Genomic DNA, 24,034 nt, shown 5'->3' on the forward strand with positions numbered 1-24,034 from the left:
TAGTTTTAAAATTTAGTAAAAATACTGGACTGTGGAACAGACACACACTGTGAGTGAGAGACAGACACAGACAGACACAGACAGACACAGACAGACAGACACAGACAGACACAGACAGACACAGACAGACAGACAGACAGACAGACAGACAGACAGACAGACAGACAGACAGACAGACAGACAGACAGACAGACAGACAGACAGACAGACAGACAGACAGACAGACAGACAGACAGACAGACAGACCGACAGACATTGGTGCAGATATTGTTATAACATTAAGTGTAAACACATCCACAGAGAAATTAGTCTATGTTGATTGGTTTCTTTTGTCTCTGTGTGTTTTGTAGACGACACACACACAGACCTCCATCTCCAGTGCCCAGCTGTGTGTCCATGAAGAGTGACCAGTCCATGCCTGAACCTCTTAACTTCAGCAGTGGACCAGTGCCATCAGGTCTAAAGTGAGTAGTTTTTATATGATTAATTCAAACATGTCGGTGTTGTCACATGCAATTCTACACACACACACACACACACACACACACACACACACACACACACACACTTTTCTGATTGGTCTCTTGTGTCTCCTTGTGTTAGTAGACGACACACACACAGACCTCCATCCCCAGTGCCCAGTTGTGTGTCATTGAAGAGTGATCAGTCCATGGAACCGCCACTCAATTTCAGTAGTGAACCAGTTCCATCAGGTCTAAAGTGAGTAGTTTTTATATGATTTATTCAAACAAGACAGTGTTGTCACATCCAATTCTACACACACACACACACACACACACACACACACACACACAAACACACATACACACACACACACACAAACACGGAAATGCACATGTGACACACATTTCTTTTCTTCTGAGTCTGCAGTGTGTTGAGGCCTCCTCTGCATGAACACATGAAGTCAGCATGGAATATGTTGCTTAGCAACACCTGAAACTTTAATAACTAAGCATTTTTATAACTAAGCATGTGGTCGCTGATGTCTACATTGCCCATATTAAGTAACCACACTTGGCACTCTTTGGCACTCTTTTTTCATGAGGGTGAAAGTAGCTGAATTTCCATTCACCCTAATTATATCATAAAGATTAACAGACATTGAAGTACCTATCAAGGTGTAAGGGAGTTCTACTTGTAAATGATTCAGACAAGCGTGGAACTGCTTGTGACGCAGTGCCAATACCTTACTCTACAATGCCAATACCTTACTTCTCCTTGCCACAGGAGATTCTTCTTTTCCTCTGCTGTCACATCCACACTGACTATATTCACATTGAGTCAGCTGATTGATACTCCTGTCTTGTTGGCTCATTTTAATTTGTATGCACCTAAGGCAGGCCATGTAGACAGACATTCCAAAGAAAGTCTCCAGCTCTTCAGGTGCACTAATTGGTAAAAACTGGCAAATTATACAATTCAGCGTCCAGGTATTTCTCAAATTCCTGAAATGAATCACATCCAGTTCATCAGGGTTGGGATTCCATGATTGTACTGGTGCCTGGACGTCACACTAATTGGTGAAAATTGACATATTATTATATTTGCTGAAGTGAAATGTAGTCCAGTCTGCTTTTATGTGAGGGTATTAATGAATTATCTCCACCATGGGTAAAAACCTTAAGACACTAAAATTAGTTTCTTCATTAGTCAAATAATAAGTGTTCTTCATGTTATGTCTCTGCAGTACTGATCTAAATGTTTCTACATTAACTATCCCTTGTTTACTAGTTCTGCTCCATGTTCTGTGTCTGCAGCGAACTGAGTGCTGATCTGACCCAGGATCAGTCCAGGTGTGGAGTATGTGAGAGGGTACTGAGGGACCTAGTCATCACCACCTGTGGACACAGTTTCTGCAGGCAGTGCATCAGCAGCTACTGGGAGAAGCCTGGACTACCAGGAGACCAAGCCTGTCCCCAGTGTGTAAAGACATGCAGAACTCAACCTCCTCTACAGCCTCTTCTGGATGAACACACAGACATGGTAGAAAGCAGCAGACAGCACACTGAACACACACTAGACAGAAGGATTAAACCAGGTGAGGGTTTCCTGATGTTCTTACTTTTATGAGATCTGATGAAGGAGTAGCGGTTACACTTTTGAATGATCATATATTTATAATGCATTATTCTGTCTTAAAATTATAACCATTTATAATGAACTGAGACAATGTATCATAAAGAGTCATTGTGAAGACATATACATAATTATAATGAGTGTTACAATGACTTATAGCTACTTTAAAATGCATTATTAATGCCCTTATAGGGCCTTATAGGTGTGTAGGTGGTCACACTATAGACTACATTACACCACAGACTTCATTACCCAGAGTTCCCTTATCTCTTCAATTCCCTTATCTACTCTTCTCATGCTCTGTATGGTCACGGCAAAGGTGATAAAAAGAATGACGCGTTTTCCCCATATAAACAGCGGCAAGCCTCAAATTCACTCTCTCTCTCGTTTGGTCTTTCATCGAACTACCATTCAAAATAGAGATACCAAACCCTCTAAAGAATTCTTCATCAGGACAAAGGACGACACGACGAATCATAGCCTTCAGAACTTCTGATCAAAGTTCTAAACTATTTGAAATCGTTTAGTTGCAACCTGAGTTTATATCGATAGTACTATATACTGCAGCCCAGCAGTTTTGTTTGAATACGAGCAAGGCGACCGGCTCCCTTCTCATCCATTCAACGTCGACGACCATTCATCCTTCGTTTCTCCACTGACGACCTCAAGGCCGTCCGAGGGCTTCATCTGACGAGAAGAAGCAGAAGGCCCCGGGACATTCCACGAAGCCTGTGCTCCGCGCTGCTCCACGGAAGTCCGGCAGAAAACATCTTGGTCGCTACGCAAGAGCGATCGAAGTAAGGCTAAATATCTGGGCAGAATTTTGTTTTATATGTATGTTTTAATCTATGTGAGAAGTATTGTTATTTTGTTTCATTGAGATTTAAATGCAATCTTAAATTCACAATCTACACGGTCTTTGACCGTTTATAATCTTGCTTGGTTCTATTGCTTTTAATTAGATAGTGCATGCACGTCTATCTCTCTCTCTCTCTCCCTAACTCCCTTTTGCATCACCACCTGAACAGACACACACGCACATCGTGATTTCAGTGTTGTGGAATATGTTGTGTTAAATTAAGGCCTAGCTTAGATTTAGTCCTTAAGACAAGAAATTCCTTTGTTAACACTATTTACTCTGCGCCCCTTCCCCCAACGAAGTTGGCGCGTAAGAAACAAAGAGCTCAGATTTCGGTCCCGCAGCCAAAGTTAATTCGTGTCTGCGCATCCTTCAAATCACGCTCTTTAGCTGCTTATCACCTGTGCGCACGCGCATAGTCTCCCTCTCACTTCTCCCCATCTCTCCATTGAGCGTGCGACCGCGTTAACTCGCAACTGCGCATACCCACACACGCACCCGCTCACACACGCACGCACCCTCTCTCTCTCACACACACACACACGCACACACACACACACAGACAGAGACGGGAAGCTAACGCCTCCTCCTCTGCATTCCGGAGACAAACTACCTCATCCCAATTCCACTTTGTGCCTTACTCAATTGTTTTACTCCAGTGTTTAAGTGATTACACCGCGTTCCACATTATTATGCAAATTGGATTGAAGGGTCATAAACATTCATTTTTTAGTTTTTCAATTAAAGTCATGGGTAATATTGTGTCTCAGGGCTAATTGAATGATTGAAATCAATCTCAGACACCTGAGATAATTAGTTTGATAGGTGAGCCAAATCAAAAGAAAACTACACAAGAAGAATGTTCCACATTATTAAGCAAGCTACATGTTTCAAGCAAAATGTGGAAGAAAAAGGATCTCTCTGCTGCTGAAAAGCGGCAAATAGTGCAATACCTTGGTCAAGGTATCACAACATTGGATATTTCCAAAAGAATTGCGCATGATCATTGGACGGGGAAAATATTTGTCACTGATTCACAGCACAGGTGGGTTCGTTCAGACAAGGCAAGATAAGGAATATTTCTGCCAAACAAATGCGTAGGGTCAAGAGAGCAGCCACTAAAATGCCATTGAATAGCTGCAAACAGGTGTTTGAAGCCGCTGGTGCCTCTGGAGTCCCACGAACTTCAGGATGTAGGATGCTCAAGAGGTTTGCAAGTGTCCTTAAACCTTATTCGGCCAACCCTCAACTCAGCTCACAAGCAAAAAAGGTTGCAGTGGGCTCAGGTCTACATAAAGACTAACTTTCAAACTGTTTTGTTTGCGGATGAGTGCCGTGCAACCCTTGATGGTCCTGATGGATGGAGTAGTGGATGGTTGGTGAATAGCCACCATGTCCCAACAAGGCTAACACGTCAACAAGGAGGTGGCGGAGTCATGTTTTGGGCCGGAATCATGGGGAGAGAGCTGGTAGGCCCCTTCAGGGTCCCCAACGGTGTGAAAATGACCTCGGCAAAGTATGTAGAGTTTCTGACTGACCACTTTCTTCCGTGGTACAAAAAGAAGAGCCGCGCCTTCCATAGCAAAGTCATATTTATGCATGACAATGCACCCCCTCATGCTGCAAAGAATACCTCTGGGGCATTGGCTATAGCAGCCAATGCCCCAGAGGTATTCTTTGCATAAAAGAAGAGAAACTCATGGTGTGGCCCCCATCTTACCCTGACCTTAACCCTATTGAGAACCTTTGGAGCATCATCAAGCAAAAGATCTATGTGGTTGGAAGGCAGTTCACACCCAATCTGGTGCTCTGGGAGGCTATTTGGCATCCTGATAAGACATTGAAGCAGAAAACAATCAAAGAACTCATGAGTTCAATGGATGCCAGAATTGTGAAGTTGATATCAAAGATGGGGTCCTATGTTAACATGTAACTTGACCTGTTAAGATGTTTTTGATTAAAACTTTTTTTGATTTCAGTAAATATGGCCTCCTAATGCTGCAAATTTAACAAATGACAATTTTGAGTTCTTTACAACCTATAAAATATCTTGAAACTCTGAGACTTTGAAACTCTGCATAATAATTTGGAACACTGCATTTTGAGTTTTTTATTTTTTTTAAAAATACTGTTATCATTGGGAGGTTTGTTCAATAAAATTTGAATTATACTCTAAAAGTTGATGACTTGAAAATTATACTGACTGTATGTGCATTACTATTAAGGAAAATCTGAGCAAAGTGTAATTTGCGTAATAATGTGGAATGCGGTGTATATCTGATTCATTATTGACCATTAATTACCTTTTGTTACTTTTAATAAATTGTTTACTTTTACTTAAACAATTGTCTTGCCTGTTATTGTTCCAATATTCCACTGAAAGCCATTTTACGCCAACCAGATACTCTTGATTGCCTTCACTTGTCTAGTTATCCATGAAGTGTTATAGACTTGTATTTTAATTGTAATACGTTAGTGTTGTAATATTATACTAAGACTGTAGCATAGTGGTACAGCTAGAGTTTTCATCATTATAGTAAATTAATTATTAAATATGAATTACTAAAATTAATGATTATTAAATTTTATGAGACTGATTTAATTAAACTATTGTAACAACCCCGGTTTTACCTACAGGCGCAAACTTCATAGAAAGTGTTACTGGAGTACCTTATAAGATAGGGGTCAGAAACCTTTTCAGCTGACAGAGCCGTACAAAAATAGAAAGATTTTTCCTAAAGGAGCCAGAAAAAAAACATAATATGAAGTTATTTTCATTGTCATTATTGATTTTGCGGATGTTCTTACACTGATAACACATTTATGTGCTTTTATACACAGAAAATACATTCCATTGCAACATCAAAGTGTATCAATAGTGTTTGGTCATTTTGTCATGTTTGACTAAAGATGCTAGTGTTTTTAAAATGAAATATTATATGATATATATTTTCTGCATACATTGGGCCCTATCTTGCACCCAGCGCAATTGACATTGTCACCGACGCATGTATCATTCCTATCTTGCACCCGGCGCACAGCGCGATTTTCCCTGCAGAGGCGCGCTTCGAAATGAACTTGCGTCGACATGGGCGGGGGCGGAACAGAGAAGGCGTTTCTCTGGCGCAAGTGGTATTTTGCAGTTTCAAAACAACGCCGTGCGCCGTGCGCCATTGACCACAAAAAAGCTGGTCTAATGTCAGAGGCGCAATGTCTAAGGTCTGTAACGCGTATTCAGAACGCTATTTTAAGGGCGCATGTGCTTGCCCGCACAGTATAGGACCTATAGGCTACACTTTACTTCTGTCGTCTTCACAAGAGATTTACACCAATTTTTTGGCAAGCCATATATAATTACAAGGAAAATAAAGTATTTACCACATGAGGAAATTATTGTGATATCCATATCCAAGATAATTTAAAAATAGGCATACATCTAGCATACACATTGACCCAAATGATTCAGGTTAATTGTAATGGCGGTTCTGATGTCTGCCATCTCCTGGCAGATGAGCTGGGGACACACGCACACTGTCCATATCACAGTCTGCAGCGAGATAAGGAGAAAAGGGAGGGAGAGGGAGAGATCGGAAGAGAGGAGAGCCCAGTGAAGTAGTGGTCCTTGGAGAAGTGGGTATACTCTTATTTATTTTTAAGCAGCCCATACAGCACAGGATAAACACCCTGTTTTGAGAAGTGGGTATACTCAATGCTGACTGAAAAATAAGTGGGTACCTGCGTATACCCTGGACTACACCACTGGGAGAGCCTGATCAGTGGCTGGCCGCACATGCACACACACACACACACACACACACACACACTCACACTCACACTCACACTCACTCACTCGCTCTCTCTCTGGCAGATGAGCTGGGGACAGACGCACAGTGTCCCTATCACAGTCTGCAAAAAGTTTGGCTATACATGCAGTTACGTCAGGTCTAGTCCGACATGCTGGGGAATTCATAAAATTTCCCGTAACACCCGACAGCCAAGAGAGGGCTAAGCATACGTATTCACATACGTGCCCCACCAGTGTTTTACACAACATTGCCATGAATCATGGAAGTGTCAATGACATAAATGAGGATAGATTAGAGGACTTTAGAAGACGTGAGGTTGAACTGCATGTGCCGATGGGTGCAATAGTATTACCATGCATACATAACCTAGTGATTCAGTGAGGGTGAACCCAAAACATCGGAAAGTATGTTTTTGTGACTTTTATTTCAAATATGTTGCCACCAAAAAACGAATGCTAGTAACTGAAAAAATACAAACAAGAAATGAAAAGTAGAATCATTTCTCCAAACAAGCATGGGAAAATATTGCCGTGATTGCTTCTGGTAATACACGTTCTGGTGGCCTCACGGTCTTCCTCCAGGTAATTCCGCCATTATAATAACAAGTCGCTATGGAATAGGCGCTCCTCGCTCTTAAAGGGAATGTGAGATGACGCTCTGATTGGTTTATTGCATATTACGCCCAAACCACACCTATGGCTGAGTAACCTCCTTTGGACCAACCCTTTTGACACTTGCGCTGGACGCAAGTGTGTTTTTTCCGCCGTTAAAATAGCAACTGCGCCATAGAGCCACCCACACAGCTACATGCGTTTTGCGCCGTCCTACTTGCGTTTCTGATCGGCAAGATAGGGCCCTTTATGTGTTGTTAAGGCGAGACACGGCAGGCAAAAACATCGTTTTTTTCAGCAGTGGTCAATTTTGAGATTTTGAGCTAGTTCACTCCCTAAACATGTAATCTTTCATACTAGCATAAAGAAAATATCCTTATTATACATTAATGTGTATATTTATTCACATTTTGTCTGTTCGCGGCGTCAGCATTCTCCTAGGTTTCCTGGAAAGTTAGCATTCTAACGTAACGTGCAGTATATCGGCTTTCTGATGCCTGACATGTTTGGTATGGTTGAAAAGCTACGTTTCTCCCACACAACGCTATGTACTCCAAATAAGGACATTTCCTTTCCAGCAGTAACCAATGATGTTAGCAAAAACGGGGCTTTAAACCTAAAGACGCAATTTCATTGGTTTGCGGTGGTTTCTGATAACGTGATTCGTTCAGACGCATCACGTGGTATGGCTTGATACTTCCTGGAATCTTTAAGTGCGATTTTCTCAAAATGTGTTTTTTGTCAAACTCCAAGGAAAAAAATCTCCACTTCAGTTCAACCGATATCTACCAAGCTTTCCAGTCTTGTACCCAACTATATTATGAAGACATTTACAGAGGGATTTGTAAATATATTATTCTTAGCCTGAATTATATGACACTATATCCCCAAAAACATGCCGAAAATGATTTTTTTTAAGGCTATTGACAGTCTTTTCTGATTTACAGGAAAACAAAAGTAGATATCCATAAATCCCTCTGTAATTTTTTTTCCCATCTAATATGCCAACAAAAGGGAAAAGGAATTTTTAACCTGGCTTCATCCCATGATCAGATTTTTCCTTTTAAACATTATGCAAATTAGCGCATATTTAATGAGATAATGCCTAATTTGCATATTCAAACATCAAAAAACTAAAAACTTGTAATACATTTTTTTCTCATCTAAACATGAGTAAACAACTCATGGTGATACCTATTATTTAAGATTTTTACCCTATTCACCTGTAGTGTCTCGCCTTAATTGTTTAACAATTTTTAAAAACATTGATAATCCTGAGATTTGGATTTGTACTAGTTGTATGTATGTTCCAGTATTCTTGGAATTTCCGTTATTTTAAATAAAACTGAGCAGTACATCTCTTTAAAACTTGTCAAACGATTATCTGCATGGTTAGAAAGGTTTAAATTCTAATGTAAAACTCTAACCCTAAATCTAAATTAAATGTTTTTAAAAAACATTACCGACATTTATATCAGTCTGGTCAATTATGACCAGTACCTCGACAAGTCTAACCATGTTGCAAACACAGCATGAGGGTTAAGATCATCTAGACCACGTGTCGGGAAACGTATAGCCTCTGGGCCATATAGCATTTACACAGGAATATGAAATTATATACATTACATCATTGACTTTATTCTGTTTGCTATTCAGTGGGAGAATTTGTGAATGCGTTTGTAGAATTATGCATTATTATAATACATGTATGGATACATTATTAGCATATTATGTATAACGACAACATCATAACTGTGACTAATGTTTTAAAGAAGGCTAAGTGTAGTCATGTAGGACCCCTAATATCTCTGTAAATACCCACATGGCTCTTGGTAGGAGAAAGATTTCAATTCAATTCAATTCAATTTTATTTGTATAGCGCCCCCTTAGTGCATGCACAACGGCAACAGGGGCAAGGAAAAACTCCCTGTTGGGCAGGAAGAAACCTTAAGCAGAACCACGGCACATAAGGGGGGACCCATCTGCTTGAGGTCGGCCGGGTGGAGACAGGAAGGTGGGACGGGGGAAGGGGGAAGGGGAAGGGTTGTGTGGCAGAAGAGGAAAGGAAGCAACAGGGGTTATACACAGCCAGCATTTGGTCACTGGACATAATATGTATACAGACATCTGGTGGTAAATACATGATACAGGCAAGACCAGATTACTGTGCCAATAGGGTTACTGTTACAGGGGTAAGGGATGTGGGGACAAAAAGACCAGATTACTGTGCCAATAGGGTTACTGTTACAGGGGTAAGGGATGTGGGGACAAAGAAACATTTCGGTGGTGGCAATAATGTATATTGTATATAAATGCTAGCATAGGGTATTGGGTAGAGTAGGTGTACGGCAATGCAGTGACGGTGGGTGCGATTGGCCGAGGGTTTCTCCAGGTAGACCAGGTGGAGAGACTACGTGCAGAGTGGTGGGGGTGAGGAGCGATAGTTCCACTTCCATCAGCGATTGGAACATGCTATAGGGGAGAGAGAACATTTATGTTAGTAGACATCAATTTCAGAAACAGATAGGGAGATGCATTTGGGTAATAGATTTAACAGTAGGCAATATGGCTATTTTATCAGTGTTATTTTAGGCAAAAGCAATATGATATGGAAGGAGAGAGAGAGAGAGAAAGGGGGAAGATATATTTAGTAATGCTGGCATTTGTTATTAGTGCAAGCACACTATTGTTCTTCTTACGTTTTATTTATTTATGCCTGGGCCGTACATGCATCCACTCGGCAAGGTTTGAGACGGTGAGATGATGGTTTGGACAAACCGAGAGGCTGTATTGTTCGTTACATTGAAGTATAAGCTGTTATGCCGGGGCCGCACATGCATCCACTCAGCAAACAGGATACACTTTTGGCTAGCGCAACAGGTGATGGGTTTGTTGACGCAATTACTTTTGGCTATAGGGTGCATTACAGAGGATTGTCTTAAGCTTTGATTTGAATATAGGTACGGTGTCTGCATCTCGGATGGAGGCAGGGAGGTTATTCCAGAGGAGGGGTGCTCAGTAGCTAAAGGCTCTGCCTCCTATTGTGGTTTTTGATATTCTTGGAATTACCAGGAGGCCTGCACTCTGGGAACGGAGCAGCCTTGAAGTAGCCTGGATACCAGCCCAAACCCCGCCCACAAAAATTTTTGTCAGGGAGATTTGGTCTGGCTCTGGGTTAATTGGGAGAGAGTTTCATCGGTAGGATCAAACCGGACCAATCAAATTGGCAGGGCGGGCTTTATACGTTGATGGACAGATACCAACGCTTGAGTTGAATTAACCGGTAGATTCGAACTCCGACCAAGATGGCCGCGTCTCGGGTGCTTAGTGGGGAATATTTTATGTGAATTAAGCTATCTACACGACTTTTTAATGTCTACATTGACTCGGTTAGTTGTGCATGTGCAACACGAATGTTACAGAGTATTGTTTGTCTTAACTAAAGTTCTCTAGACCATTATTGTTATATCATTGCTAACGTGTACACAAAAAACCCATCGAAATAAACTGTAGCTTGTAGCCTTAATGCTAATTAATTAACGTGAGCAGGCATATCTCAACAGACATTGACAGCGCATTCATTTTGAAAGAGGAACAGAGAAACGCGATTAAGGCATTTGTCATTGAAAAGATGTTTTTGCCGTCCTTCCTAGGGATCAGGTAAAAGTTTAATCTATCAGATGGTAATAGGCTACTACGTTGCTCTGATTGGTTCTAGGTATCCAATTCAGCGAATAGGCATTTTCTTTCCTGGTTCGTTGAAACACGCCCCATAATCACAGCCCAAAGGTCCGGTATCAGACTCATATTCTGACTAGAATCATGAGTATGACATCGTCAGGCTAGCCTTGAAGGGCAATAGGGGACGACTAATTCCTTGAGGTAGTTTGGAGCCAGGTCGTTTAGGGCTTTATATGTTAGCAGGAGTACTTTGAAATCGATTCTACTTTTGACGGGGAGCCAATGCAACGAAGCGAGTACCGGTGAGATGTGTTCATATTTTTTAGTTCTGGTGAGTGTACGAGCAGCAGCGTTCTGTATAAGTTGAAGGCTCTTTATTGTGTTAATGATGCATCCGGACAGGAGAGCATTACAGTAATCGAGGCGGGAAGTAATAAATGCATGGATTAGTTTTTTTGCATCTAGGAGGGATAGGACCTTTCTAATTTTGGCAATATTGCGTAAATGAAAAAATTATGTCTTTGAGATCTGTTTTATGTGTGTGTCAAGTAGGAAGTCTTGGTTGATAGTTACGCCAAGGCTTTTGATGGTAGTGTTGGGTGTTGGGAAGCCATTGAGTGTGGGTAGATGGGTAGACAGTGTAGTTCTCAGTTGATCGGGGCCTACAAGCATAACCTCAGTTTTATCAGAGTTGAGGAGCAGAAAGTTGTTAGTCATCCAAGATTTTACATCATGGAGGCAAGCTTCTATCTTGGGTAGATGTACAATTTCATCAGGTTTCATTGATAGGTAGAGTTGGGTGTCGTCAGCATAGCAATGGAAGTTAATGCCATGTTTCCTTATGACAGCACCTTAGGGTAGCATATAAAGGGAAAAAAGCAGTAGTCCAAGGACAGAGCCTTGTGGGACACCGTAGCTTACTCTGGTGTGATTTGACGACTTCTCATGGACATGAACAAATTGATGGCGATCAGAGAGGTAAGATCTAAACCAAGATAGGGCACAGCCTTTGATGCCAACGTGATGTTCAAGTCTCTGTAACAGGATCAGATGATCTATAGTGTCGAAAGCAGCACTAAGGTCTAGGAGAACTAGTATTGAGGTGCACCCATGATCAGATGCGATTAGTAGGTCATTTAAGACTTTGACTAAGGCCGTTTCAGTGCTGTGGTGGGCCCTAAAACCGGATTGGAGGGTTTCTTCAATTTTGTTTTGTTGTAGGAAAGAAGTAAGTCGCTTAGCAACTAGGAGAGAGTACTCGTTTATATCTTAGAAGACTATCCTTCCACGCCAGAAGTTTGGTGGAGTACCATTTTTTTTCTAGTTTTTGTGTGGTTCGTTTGAGTGTGCGAGTCTTATCAGTGTACCATCGGGCTAGTTTTTTCAGTTTTCTTATTCTCTTTTTTAGTGGTGCAACAGCGTCGAGGGTTGAGTGCAACGCATGTATGACGCCTTCAGTTAGTAGGTCGATATAAGGTGGGGAAGTGCATATGCCATTTACTTTGCCAGTGGTAGGAGCTGAGGTGAGGGCGACAGGTAGTTTTGATATAAATTCGGCTGTAGAAGTGGGTAATTTCCGATGTTGGACGGAGTTCTAATTTCATGTTGAATGTAATAAGTGGTGGTCCGAGAGGGTAGTATTTTGGGGTAGAACTATAGGGTGGTCAATTTCTAGGCCATGCGTTAATACAAGGTCAATGGTATGGTAGTGAGTTGGTGTGTTTACATGCTGTGAGAACCCGATAGAGTCTATCAGTGATTGGAATGCAATTGTAAGGCTATTATTTTCATTATCCATATGGATATTAAAATCTCCCACTATCAGGATTTTATCAGAATTTACAATCAGGGCGGATAGGAAATCGGAAAATTCGGATACAAATTCAGTGTAGGGACCTGTAGGTCTATATAGTGTCACAAGAGTGACCGGGTTAGTGGCTTTTGAGTTTGGATGAATAAGATTAAGTACGTGGACTTCAAATGATGCAAATTTAAATTGAGGTCTTGGGGAAATACATAGATTAGCGAGGGAAATTGTAGCAACTCCACCTCCACGTCCAGTGCTGCGGGGGATGTGGCAGTTAACATGGCTTGGAGGGGTAGATTCGTTTAAGGCTATGAATTCATCTGGTTTTAGCCAGGTTTCAGTTAGGAAAAGTATTTGGATGTTGTTGTCTGTTATCAGCTCATTTATAAGTGCACCTTTTGATGTTAGGGACCGAATGTTAATAAGGCCCAGTTTTAGTATTGTGCAAGTTTCATTTTGTGCTGATAAGGTTGGTATCTTAATTAGGTTTTCCTGATTAATGCTTCTTCTAGTGTGAGTTGCGTTGGGCTTATGTGTTCTGAGTATAGATACCGTTTGTATGTGGTTTAATATGGGCAGAGAGTGTACTGGTGCAGCAGGAGTTAGTGTGGGGTAATAGGTCTGCCTTCCAGTTCTAGTTATTGGTTGTCAGTAGTACGTTTGGGCTAGGTGGTGTTTTAAGTTTTGAGAAAGGAGTCTAGCACCCTCTTTAGAGGGGTGGATGCCATATTTCTGTAGTAGCCCAGGCTTCCTCCAAAAAGTTGGCCAGTTATTTATAAAATCTACGTTATTGTGTGAGCACCATACTGCTAGCCAGTTATTAACTGCCGATAGTCTACTGTACATTTCGTCGCCGTGGTTGATAGGCATAGGGCCAGAACACACTACAGAGTCTGCCATTTGTGTTGCGGTAGCGAATAACGATATAAAATTTAGCTCGGTGGTTTCCGATTGCCGTAGGCGGACATCGTTTACGCCTGTGTGAATAATTATTTTAGAGAATCTCCGATCAGCGATTAGTTTTAAGTGGGATTCGATGTAATTTGCTCTAGCTCCCAGTATACAGTTCAATGTTTGTAACGGGGTTGCGAGTTGAATATGCCTCAGGGTGGAGTCACCAATAACGAGAACTTTATCATCAGTATCGGTGGTAATAAAGGGAGAGAAACGGTTTTAAGTTAGGATGGGATACGAGTGTGATACAGGCTTTGAATGTCTTCTACTACTTCCTCGTTTTACAGTCACCCATTTATTGAGGGGTTTGAGTTGCAGTGTTAACACGGGCGAGCAAGGAGGCAGAGTAGCGTCGGTTAATGTTAGATCTGCATGCTGAATTTCGCTAGGTTGGGTTAACGAAGTAATAAAGTCTATGTTGAGGAGACGTGACTCATGTAGAGATATCCTCTCATCGAAGCTTGCCAGTAGCCTACACTTGGTGCAAGTATAAGTTGTTAGAGAGTCGCTAAACATATTACATGTTGGGCAGTGGACAGCGGTCGAATGAGACGCCATGGCCAGCTAGGCGTTAGCTGAGAGGGACAGGAAATAGGGGGGGGAGAGAGAGAATTCCCAGATTCGATGTAATGTGAAAGGTAGTGGTAGTGAGCGCAGTCACTGGGATACTTAGCAGTACAAAGCAGATAAGCGTTCCGGGGCTAGACAGCATGACTCGGTAGCAAGCCTAGCAAGCAGGAAGTAGCGTCCGGAGCTTCTGAGAATAGGGTCCGTGGGGAAACACGGACCCTATCCCTGTTCTAGATTATCACACAGGGTTTTAGAGTGTAGCTCTACAGCAGATCATACAATTACCATTATAATGTGTAAGGAGCAACAGCAGTGAAAAGACAATGTATATTTGTGTGTGGAATGTCAATTATGATTTGGCTGAAGCAATCACAGATAAGAATCAATATTGTGATTCATCAAACACATGATACTAATAATAATAATAATAATAATAATATCTTTATTTTGTATTGCGCTTTATCAGATACCCAAAGTCGCAGATTACAGAGTCATAGAGGAGGGGGGGGGGGGGGGGGGGGGTAGTACAGACGGGGGGACAGTACAAGCAGAAGACATTTACATTTACAGGCAAAGAAAAGGGGGGGGGGGGTATTACAGACAGGGGGGGACAACACAAGCATACACAGCACAAAAAGAAAACAGAGTTTTGAGATGTAACAGGGGGTAGAAGTGTAGGCAGTTGGGTAATGGTGGCTAGGGATAGGGAAGATCATAGGCTTGGGTGAAGAGGTACGTTTTGAGGCGGGACTTGAATGTTGTGAGTGAGGGAGAGTGGCTTCTTTGTTGATTTTCGTCCATGATAAACAGCTGATGAGGTCCTGAGGAGAGTTATAGAGAAGCATAAAGCCAGTCTGAAGAGGAGGTTCGAGAACATATCTGAAGGTATCATCAAACCAGGAGCTGAGACACTCCTCAATAAGATCTACACAGAGCTCTACATCACAGAGGGAGAGAGTGAAGGGGTGAATAAGGAACATGAGGTTTGGCAGGTAGAGTCAGCATCCAGAGCACAAACCACAGAAGACGTAGCAATCAACTGCAATGACATCTTCAAGCCCTTACCTGGACAGGAGAGGAACATCAGAACTGTGATGACCAAAGGTGTTGCTGGCATTGGAAAAACAGTGTCAGTGCAGAAGTTCATTCTTGATTGGATAGATGGGGTAGCCAATCAGAATGCAGACTTTATATTTCCCCTTCCTTTCCGTGAGCTGAATTTGGTCAGAGATGATCAGTATAGTCTTCACGAGCTCCTGCTTGCCTTCCATCCTGAACTGAAGGAACTGAGGAATGGGGAAGAATACAAAGACTGTCAGGTTGTGTTCATCTTTGATGGTTTGGATGAGAGTCGACTTCCTCTGAATTTCCAACAGAACATGATATCTGATTTAAAACAGCCATCATCAGTGGATGTTCTGATGACGAGCCTCATTCAGGGAAGTCAGCTTCCCTCTGCACACATCTGGATAACCTCACGACCAGCAGCAGCCAGTCAAATTCCTGCTCTGTGCATTGACCAGGTGACAGAAGTGCGAGGGTTCAATGACCCACAGAAGGAAGAGTACTTCAGGAAGAGAATCAGTGATGAGAATGAGGCCAGCAGAATCATCTCACATATTAAGGCATCCAGGAGTCTCCAAATCATGTGCCACATTCCAGTCTTCTGTTGGATTGCAGCCACTGTACTTCAGCAGATGCTGGATCAAAACAACAGCCAGGAAATCCCCAAAACACTGACTGAAATGTTCATACACTTTCTACTCATTCAGATCACCAGAAAGAATCAGAAGTATCAAAGCGGAAAACAGCCAAAGAAAGAGCAGCTTCTGGAATCACAAGAAGAAATTATACTGAAGCTGTCAAAACTGGCTTTCAAGAATCTAGAGGATGGCATTGTCATATTTTACGAAGAAGACCTGGAAGAGTGTGGCATTGATGTCAGTGAAGCTTCAGTATACTCTGGCATGTGCACTGAAATCTTCAAGGAAGAGTCTGTGTTTCACCAGAGCAAAGTGTACTGCTTCGTGCATCTGAGCATCCAGGAGTTTCTGGCAGCACTTCATATCTTTGTCTCCTACAGCAATCAGATGGAGACCATGGGGAATTTTTTCTGCCTGGAAGATTCGCTTAAGTTGGCAGTAACCAACGTTTTGGAAAGCAGGAATGGACACCTGGATCTTTTCCTTCGCTTCCTTATGGGTATCTGTCTGGAGAGAAATCAGAGACTTCTGCAAGGTCTACTCAACGACACACACAACAGCTCAGGGAGCATTAAGATAATTTGTCAGTACATTAAGGACCTCAATAAAGAGGATCTCTCCCCTGAAAGATGCATCAGTCTTTTGCAGTGCTTATCTGAAGTGAATGATCATTCCATGCATGAAGACATTCAAGAGTACCTGAATTCACCAAAGGGCTTAAAACAGAAGTTGTCTCCTGCTCACTGTTCAGCACTGGCCCACATGCTTCTGATGTCTGAGGAGGTGCTGGATGAGTTTGACCTGAAGACATACAATACATCAGATGAGGGACGCAGGAGACTGGTCCCAGCCCTGAGGTGCTTCAGAAAGGCACAGTGAGTTTCACCATTTATAATTGCATGCTCTTAAATTCATTTTTTGTCACAAATAGGCTACAATTCACATCAGATAGGTTTGGATGTCTATTCCTCTTAGGTAGAGTGAGTTTGTACAATGAAATACATCTAGTGTTGTTCAAATAAAGTATGAGCTTATTCACTGTTCCTCGCAAAATATTGAATATGTTTGTGTTCACAAACGATATCTGCTTCGATCATGATATTTTGTTTTATGTTTTAAAGTTTGCAGTTTTATAAAAGGGTGTGTATTGTAAAACTTGTTTTTTGCCATGCTGTCTTGCAGACTTGATGGGTGTAAACTTAACACGATGTCCTGCGAAACAGTGAAGAGATCTCTGCAGTCTGCTATCTCCTTGACGCAGCTGGATCTGAGTTGCAATGCTGTGGGAGATGTCGGAGTTCAGATTATTTCTGCAGGACTAACTAGTCCCCACTCTAAACTGCAAACCTTGAGGTTTGTAGACTTCGTTGTATTGACATAATGTATTATTTGAAGCCTCAGATCATTGGGAGCGTTTCTGTGTAACATCAACAGTTGACCACATTGTGAAATGTGGGTAACGCTCAGAATGAATGCAAACATGGTACCCTCTCCCCACTGTTTTATGTAAGTGTCTGTTCATTAATTTGTTGGAATATAAGTGTATTCCTGAGGTAGAGTCCACGATTTTAATCACATACATTTTTTGTCTCAGTGAATTGCTCAGAGTAGGTACTCCTGTCTGTCCAAAACACTCCAGTCCTATCCAGTCCAGGCTCTATAAATGGGAAAAAGTCAAAGTCAAAGTAGCTTTATTGTCAATTACTTTGTATGTCAAGACATACAAAGTAATCGATAGAACGTTTCCCACTCTCCCACGGTGAAACATATAAAGTGCGCAGGCACAACAGATAACATTTCCTATTACTAAGTAGAACATACAGACAAGACATTACATAACACTAAGTAGAACATACAGATAAACGTACAGCAGCATACGTTTTTCTTAAAAAGTGAGGTTATGGTAGGATGTAATGTATTTGTACATTAGGGGCCCTATCTTGCCGATCAGAAACGCAAGTAGGACGGCGCCAAACACAATAAGCTGTGTGGGCGGCTCTATGGCGCAGTTGGTATTTTAACGGCGGAAAAAACACACTTGCGCCCAGCGCAGGTGTCAAATGGGTTGGTCCAAAGGAGGTTACTCAGCCATAGGTGTGGTTTGGGCGTAATATGCAATAAACCAATCAGAGCGTCATCTCACATTCCCTTTAAGAGCGAGGAGCGCATATTGCAAAGCGGCTTGCTATCTTAATGGCGGAATTACCGGGAGGAAGACAGGATAGATTCACAGCCGAGGAGACCGACGTGCTTGTCAGGGCCGTAAAAAGCCGGGAGAGAACTATCAGTTACTAGCATTCGTTTTTTGGTGCCAACATATTTCAAATAAAAGTCACAAAAACATACTTTCCGATGTTTTGGGTTCACCCTCACTGAATCACTAGGTTATGTATGCATGGTAATAATATTGCAATTTGCTCAAGCAATACTGGAGATGGCAATGGTTTGCTTACCTCATTATAGAGGAAGTAGCGCTCCTGAAAGTTGAGCTCTCCTCTCTCGTGCTGCTGCTGGGGCATTTCGGTTTAGTGGCATCGGCACATGCAGTTCAACCTCACGTCTTCTAAAGTCCTCTAATCTATCCTCGTTTATGTCATTGACACATCCATGATTCATGGCAATGTTGTGTAAAACACAACATGCCACAAAGAATGCTGCGACTTTTTGAGGACTGTACTGTAAAGTACCACCTGACCTGTCCAAACACCTGAAGCGCATTTTTATAATGCCAAATGTGCGCTCTATAATACTGCGTGTGTGTGTGTGTTTTGTGTTGAAATTAGTTTTGCGCACTGTTGCAGGGTTGATAAAGGGCGTCATCAGCCAGGTTTTTAATGGATAGCCGTTGTCCCCTAACAGCCACCCATCAAATGGAGGATTCCCCTCGAAAAGGATCGGAATTGATGAGTTTGCCAAAATGAACGAATCGTGGCTTGAGCCAGGATAGTTGGCAAAAACGTGACAGACATGTGAAGTGGCATCGCAAATGGTTTGGATGTTTATGGAATGTGTTTCCTTGCGGTTTACATAAATCAGTGCGTTTACTGGGGGGGCACGTATTTGAACATGGGTGCAGTCTATAGCGCCAGGACGCCAGGGAACCCATACTTCTCCCAGAACGCCTGGGCTTGGCTGTCGGGTGTTACGGGAAATTGTATGAATTCCCCAGCATGTCGGACTAGACCTGACGTAACTGCATGTATAGCCGAACTTATTGAAGACTGTGAAATGCCTCCAATAGAGCTGAGGGGGTGCTGGAACGACCCAGACGCATACAAATGCAGTGCCGTTGTCACTTTCACCGCAACGGGGAGGGCATGTGAGAGTGTGCGTCTGTCCCCAGCTCATCTGCCAGGAGATGGCAGATATCAGTAACAGCCTGACGGGTCAGGCGTAGCTTTCGCCTACATTCCTCTTCAGTCAAAGCAAGGTAGGTCTGCCTGGGCCGGTAGACCCTCTCCCTCTGGCGTCCGATCCTCTGCCCCAAGACGTATTCCATTTCACTGCGCAATGGACAAAAATTACGATTAACCGCAACCTAACTGGTACGTCAGCTAGTAAGGTTCTTAATGGACTTACATGACGGTATGACAGTCTTTAGAATATCCAAATTTTCTTCAGCTCTGTTTCCGGGCTCTTGACGGAGAACCCATTTAGACAGGTGTCTTTATATACCTATTTGTCATGCCGCTATTGGCCAACCAGTCTGGTTTGAACCGCCATTACAATTAACCTGAATCATTTGGGCCAATGTGTACGCTAGATGAATGCCTATTTTTAAAACATCTTGGATATGGATATCACAATGATTTCCTCATGTGGTAAATACTCTATTTTCCTTGTATATGGCTTGCCAAAAAATTGGTGTAAATCTCTCGTGTAGACGACAGAAGTAAAGTGTAGCCTATAGGTCCTATACTGTGCGGGCAAGCACATGCGCCCTTAAAATAGCGTTCTGAATACGCGTTACAGACTTTAGACATTGCGCCTCTGACATTAGACCAGCTTTTTTGTGGTCAATGGCGCACGGCGTTGTTTTGAAACTGCAAAATACCACTTGCGCCAGAGAAACGCCTTCTCTGTTCCGCCCCCGCCCATGTCGGCGCTAGTTCATTTCGAAGCGCGTCTCTGGAGGGAAAATCGCGCTGTGCGCCGGGTGCAAGATAGGAATGATACATGCGTCGGTGACAATGTCAATTGCGCTGGGTGCAAGATAGGGCCCTAGAAGTGCAAGTAGAGCAGTAAGTGGTGGTAAACGTAAGTGATAAAAGTGATCAAAGTGCAGTTTGTTGCAGAGTCCTAAGTGATTATTTTTTTTTGGGGGGGGGGGATTTAAATATCAACCATTGCCTCGAAAACAAACCAAATTGTAGACTGTATATTTAAACCTGTTTTTTTATGAAATATAAATGTTAAGATTTAGAAAGAGTGGATTTGACCCTCTATTCAACACTGTCTTTTATTACTGTAATTATTATTATTTAAACTTTATGAAACACAAGAGCAGTTGTTTACGGTTTGCTCTGTTGCACATGTCCCATTATACGCGTATTGTCTGCTTTCCATTAATACCGTATGTTTTGTAAGTTGTAGAACACCATGGTCTAATTTCTGATGTTTTGTTTTACAGACTTGGAGACTGTAAACTCAGTGGTGAATCCTGCGAGATTGTGGCCTGTGTTCTGCAGTCAGTAAACTCCCTAGCAGAGCTGGACATGAGTCACAATGAACTTGGAGACTCTGGAATCTGGCTTCTGTGTAAGGGACTGGTCAGTCCTTACTGTAAACTGCAGATATTAAGGTTGGGGTTAAAATTCATCTTACTTTCAGGAAATTCTTGTTTTAGAATCTTCACAAATGAAGGCCCTTCTGAAGGACATTAGCATCATATCACATTATTAAGATAATTAAGAATCAAACCCCTTGCATTCTTTGGTACTCATCTGTTTAGACATTAATCCATGTCCTTTGTGATTTTAGTGTCTTGCAAGTGGTGCAGTGTGTTCTATTAGTTTGCCTTAATTAATATTTAATATTTTTTCAGTTATATTGACTTTTATTATAATTTAAAATCTCATTGTTGTTTGAAGTTTATGATGTGGTTTGTCATTTTAGCCTGGGTTGTAATCCCAGTTTAACTGAAGGAAGTACTATTTTAGCTATGTTTTCTGGAAGGAACTAGTTTTAGTCTTAAGTATCTTCAAGTCAAAAGACACCATTTAGCATGCATTTTTTGTTGTTTTTTCCTAGTTTTGATTATTAGGTAGTTAGATCACAGGTAGTTAGTTACTAGGTAGTTTTAGGCCTTTTTTTTACTGTTAGTGACAGAGTGACTTTCCTCCATACCCAATTTCTAACAATACCCTTATATACGTCCATTAATCTTTAATCTTCTTATTGAGCTCACCAGCAGAGCCCTGTAGGACTCTTGTAATGTTGATTTTGCACGGGAGGAAGGAAACACATGGATTAATCCAGAAATTCATAAAAACAAACAAACAAACAAACAAAAAATTATCCAATTATGCATATTGGCTATCCTCATGTCATTTTAGTCCACACTAGACTGTCCCTTTAGCTGTTTTTAATCACACCCTCCCTGTATCTTTACTGTGCTTGACAATTTGACGATGACTGTCACTCTGGGGATAACTCTCTCTCTCTCACACACACTCTTTCTCTTGTTCTCTCTCTCTCTCTCACACACACACTCTTTCTCTTGTTCTCTCTCTCTCTCTCTCTCTCTCTCTCTCTCTCTCTCTTACTCTTTCTCTCTCACTCTCTGTTTTTAATTCTTAGGCTGTCTGGTTCTCTCATCTCAGAGGAAGGTTGTGGATTTCTAGCTTCAGCTCTGACTTCAAACCCCTCCCACCTAAAAGAGCTAGATCTGAGCTACAACCATCCTGGGGAATCAGGACTGAAGCTGTTATCTGCAAGACTGGAGGATCCTGTCTGTAAACTGGAGATAATTAAGTATGTACAGCAAATCTGCACATGCATTACATCTGTAGCACAGAGAAACTGCACATACATGATACATGCAGTTTCATTATTACCCTTTTCATCTGAATAATCCAGATTTGCATCTGTGTTTCATAGTCTACTTTATTTTGAAGATTTAGAAAGTAACGGCATGCCATACACAACCTGATGGAGAAGCCTACATATAGAACGTGATGGGATTGGAGAGGAAAGCTTTTAGTTAAATGTTAGTATGATGGTCATATAAAACAGTTGGAGAAAAAAATATGGATAGCCTGGTCAAGAGATATGCATGTACTGTTAATACACACTCTATGCTACTTCTAAGGCAATCTTTTAGTTAAGTAGGATGGGCATGTACATGTGCAAACCAATGGACCAAAAGAGATGGATGTTCTGGTCAAGAGATTTGCATGTACTGTTAATACATTTAGAATCTCAAATGTATCTCTCTCTCTCTCTGTGCGTGTGCGTGTGTGTGTTATTCTTAGTGTGGACAACTGTGCAGAAATCAGACTCAGACCAGGCGCACAGAAATGTAAGTCCTCAGTTGTTTCTCCAAATGCAGCTAATGAGATGCCTTCAACCTGCACTTGGCATAATAAGTTGTGAAAATTAATACAATGGATACTTCATTTGTTGATTATTTCAATTTAGACTGACTCTTGAACTTGTCTGCTTGGCCCTAATGATCTGGACAAAGAACACAAAACACTCTGTCAGTCTAAACATTAAATTAACTCTAAGGTTTTTATTTTGAGGAAATGTCGTTAGATGGCAAACATTTGTGACAGCATACTCGTACAACTGATATAGCAGGTAGAATTTCACTATATTTTAAATGTTTTACATTGGATGTAATCAAAATGGTAACTTTCCCACAAACATAGTAACTGCAAAAGTAATTACTAAGCTAAAGTAAAAGAGTTATTACATTTATTCTGAAGTTATTACATTTGTTGTATTATCATGTTTAAATAGTGCAGATTTGTATTACGTAAGTGGGAGAAACATATGTGTGTGTGTTTGTGTGTGTGTGTGTGTGTGTGTGTGTGTTAGCCAGAAGCAGCTGTCACTCACCATATTCTGATGATGTTGTTCTCTCCTCTCTCCTCTCTCCTCTCTCCTCTTGTCTGCAGATGCCTGTGAGCTCACACTGGACCAAAACACAACAGACAAAAATCTCTCTCTCTCTGAGGGGAACAGAAAGGTGACACGTGTGAAAGAGGATCAGCGGTATCCTGACCACCCAGAGAGATTTGACAGGTGGAATCAGGTGTTGTGTAGAGAGGGTCTGTCTGGACGCTACTACTGGGAGGCTGAATGGAGTGGGGATGGGGCTATTATAGCTGTGGCCTATAGAAGCATCAAGAGGAAATGGCAGAATGATGTCAACGTACTGGGATATGATGACAAGTCCTGGAGTCTGTACTGCTCTCCTCACAGTTACTCTGCCAGACACAATAATGAGCACACAGAGATACCTGTCCCCTCCTGCGGCTCCAGAAGAGTAGGAGTGTACCTGGACTGGCCGGCTGGCACTCTGTCCTTCTACAGCGTCTCCTCTGACACACTCACCCACATGCACACATACCACTCCCCATTCACTGAGCCCCTCTATCCTGGGTTTAGGGTTTATTCTAACTCCTCAGTGTCCCTGTGCCAGATCACATGACCTCCCCATGCGGCAGGAAGACAGGAGACACCCACTCCTATTCATACACATGTGTGATGCTGTGATGTTATGGAAATAGTGAAAAGTGTATTAGATTCATACACCACTGTTCTGATGATACTGTTCAAATGGTGATCTTGTATTTTTGTATAATTTGTCCATTTTCTGAATTGAATGTGTGGGTTAAAAGAATTGTCGCAACAACATCATGTATTCTGCTCTCCTTAAGGTTAAGTTTGTTGCTGCATCTGTCCCAAGCTATTGTAGTGGCTGTGCATATTCAGCTGTT

The 24,034-nt window shown here is 41.9% G+C and overlaps 1 protein-coding gene across 1 annotated transcript; it reads left to right on the forward strand.

Moving 5' to 3' along the window:
* Positions 1–355: 355 nt before the first annotated feature.
* LOC308361891 (NACHT, LRR and PYD domains-containing protein 3-like) lies at positions 356–23,745 on the forward strand (the record flags this gene model as incomplete). Its single annotated transcript, XM_080834368.1, has 9 exons — positions 356–464; positions 607–720; positions 1,779–2,059; positions 15,196–16,963; positions 17,271–17,441; positions 20,719–20,889; positions 21,888–22,061; positions 22,562–22,608; positions 23,210–23,745. Exons 1-9 carry the CDS (start codon positions 397–399, stop codon positions 23,743–23,745), a joined length of 3,330 nt encoding a protein of 1,109 aa, XP_080690494.1. The 5' UTR covers positions 356–396.
* Between the last annotated feature and the right edge of the window lie 289 nt (positions 23,746–24,034).

This window comes from Sprattus sprattus, assembly GCF_963457725.1.
Source record: "Sprattus sprattus genome assembly, chromosome: 1".
NCBI classification, from domain to species: domain Eukaryota; kingdom Metazoa; phylum Chordata; class Actinopteri; order Clupeiformes; family Clupeidae; genus Sprattus; species Sprattus sprattus.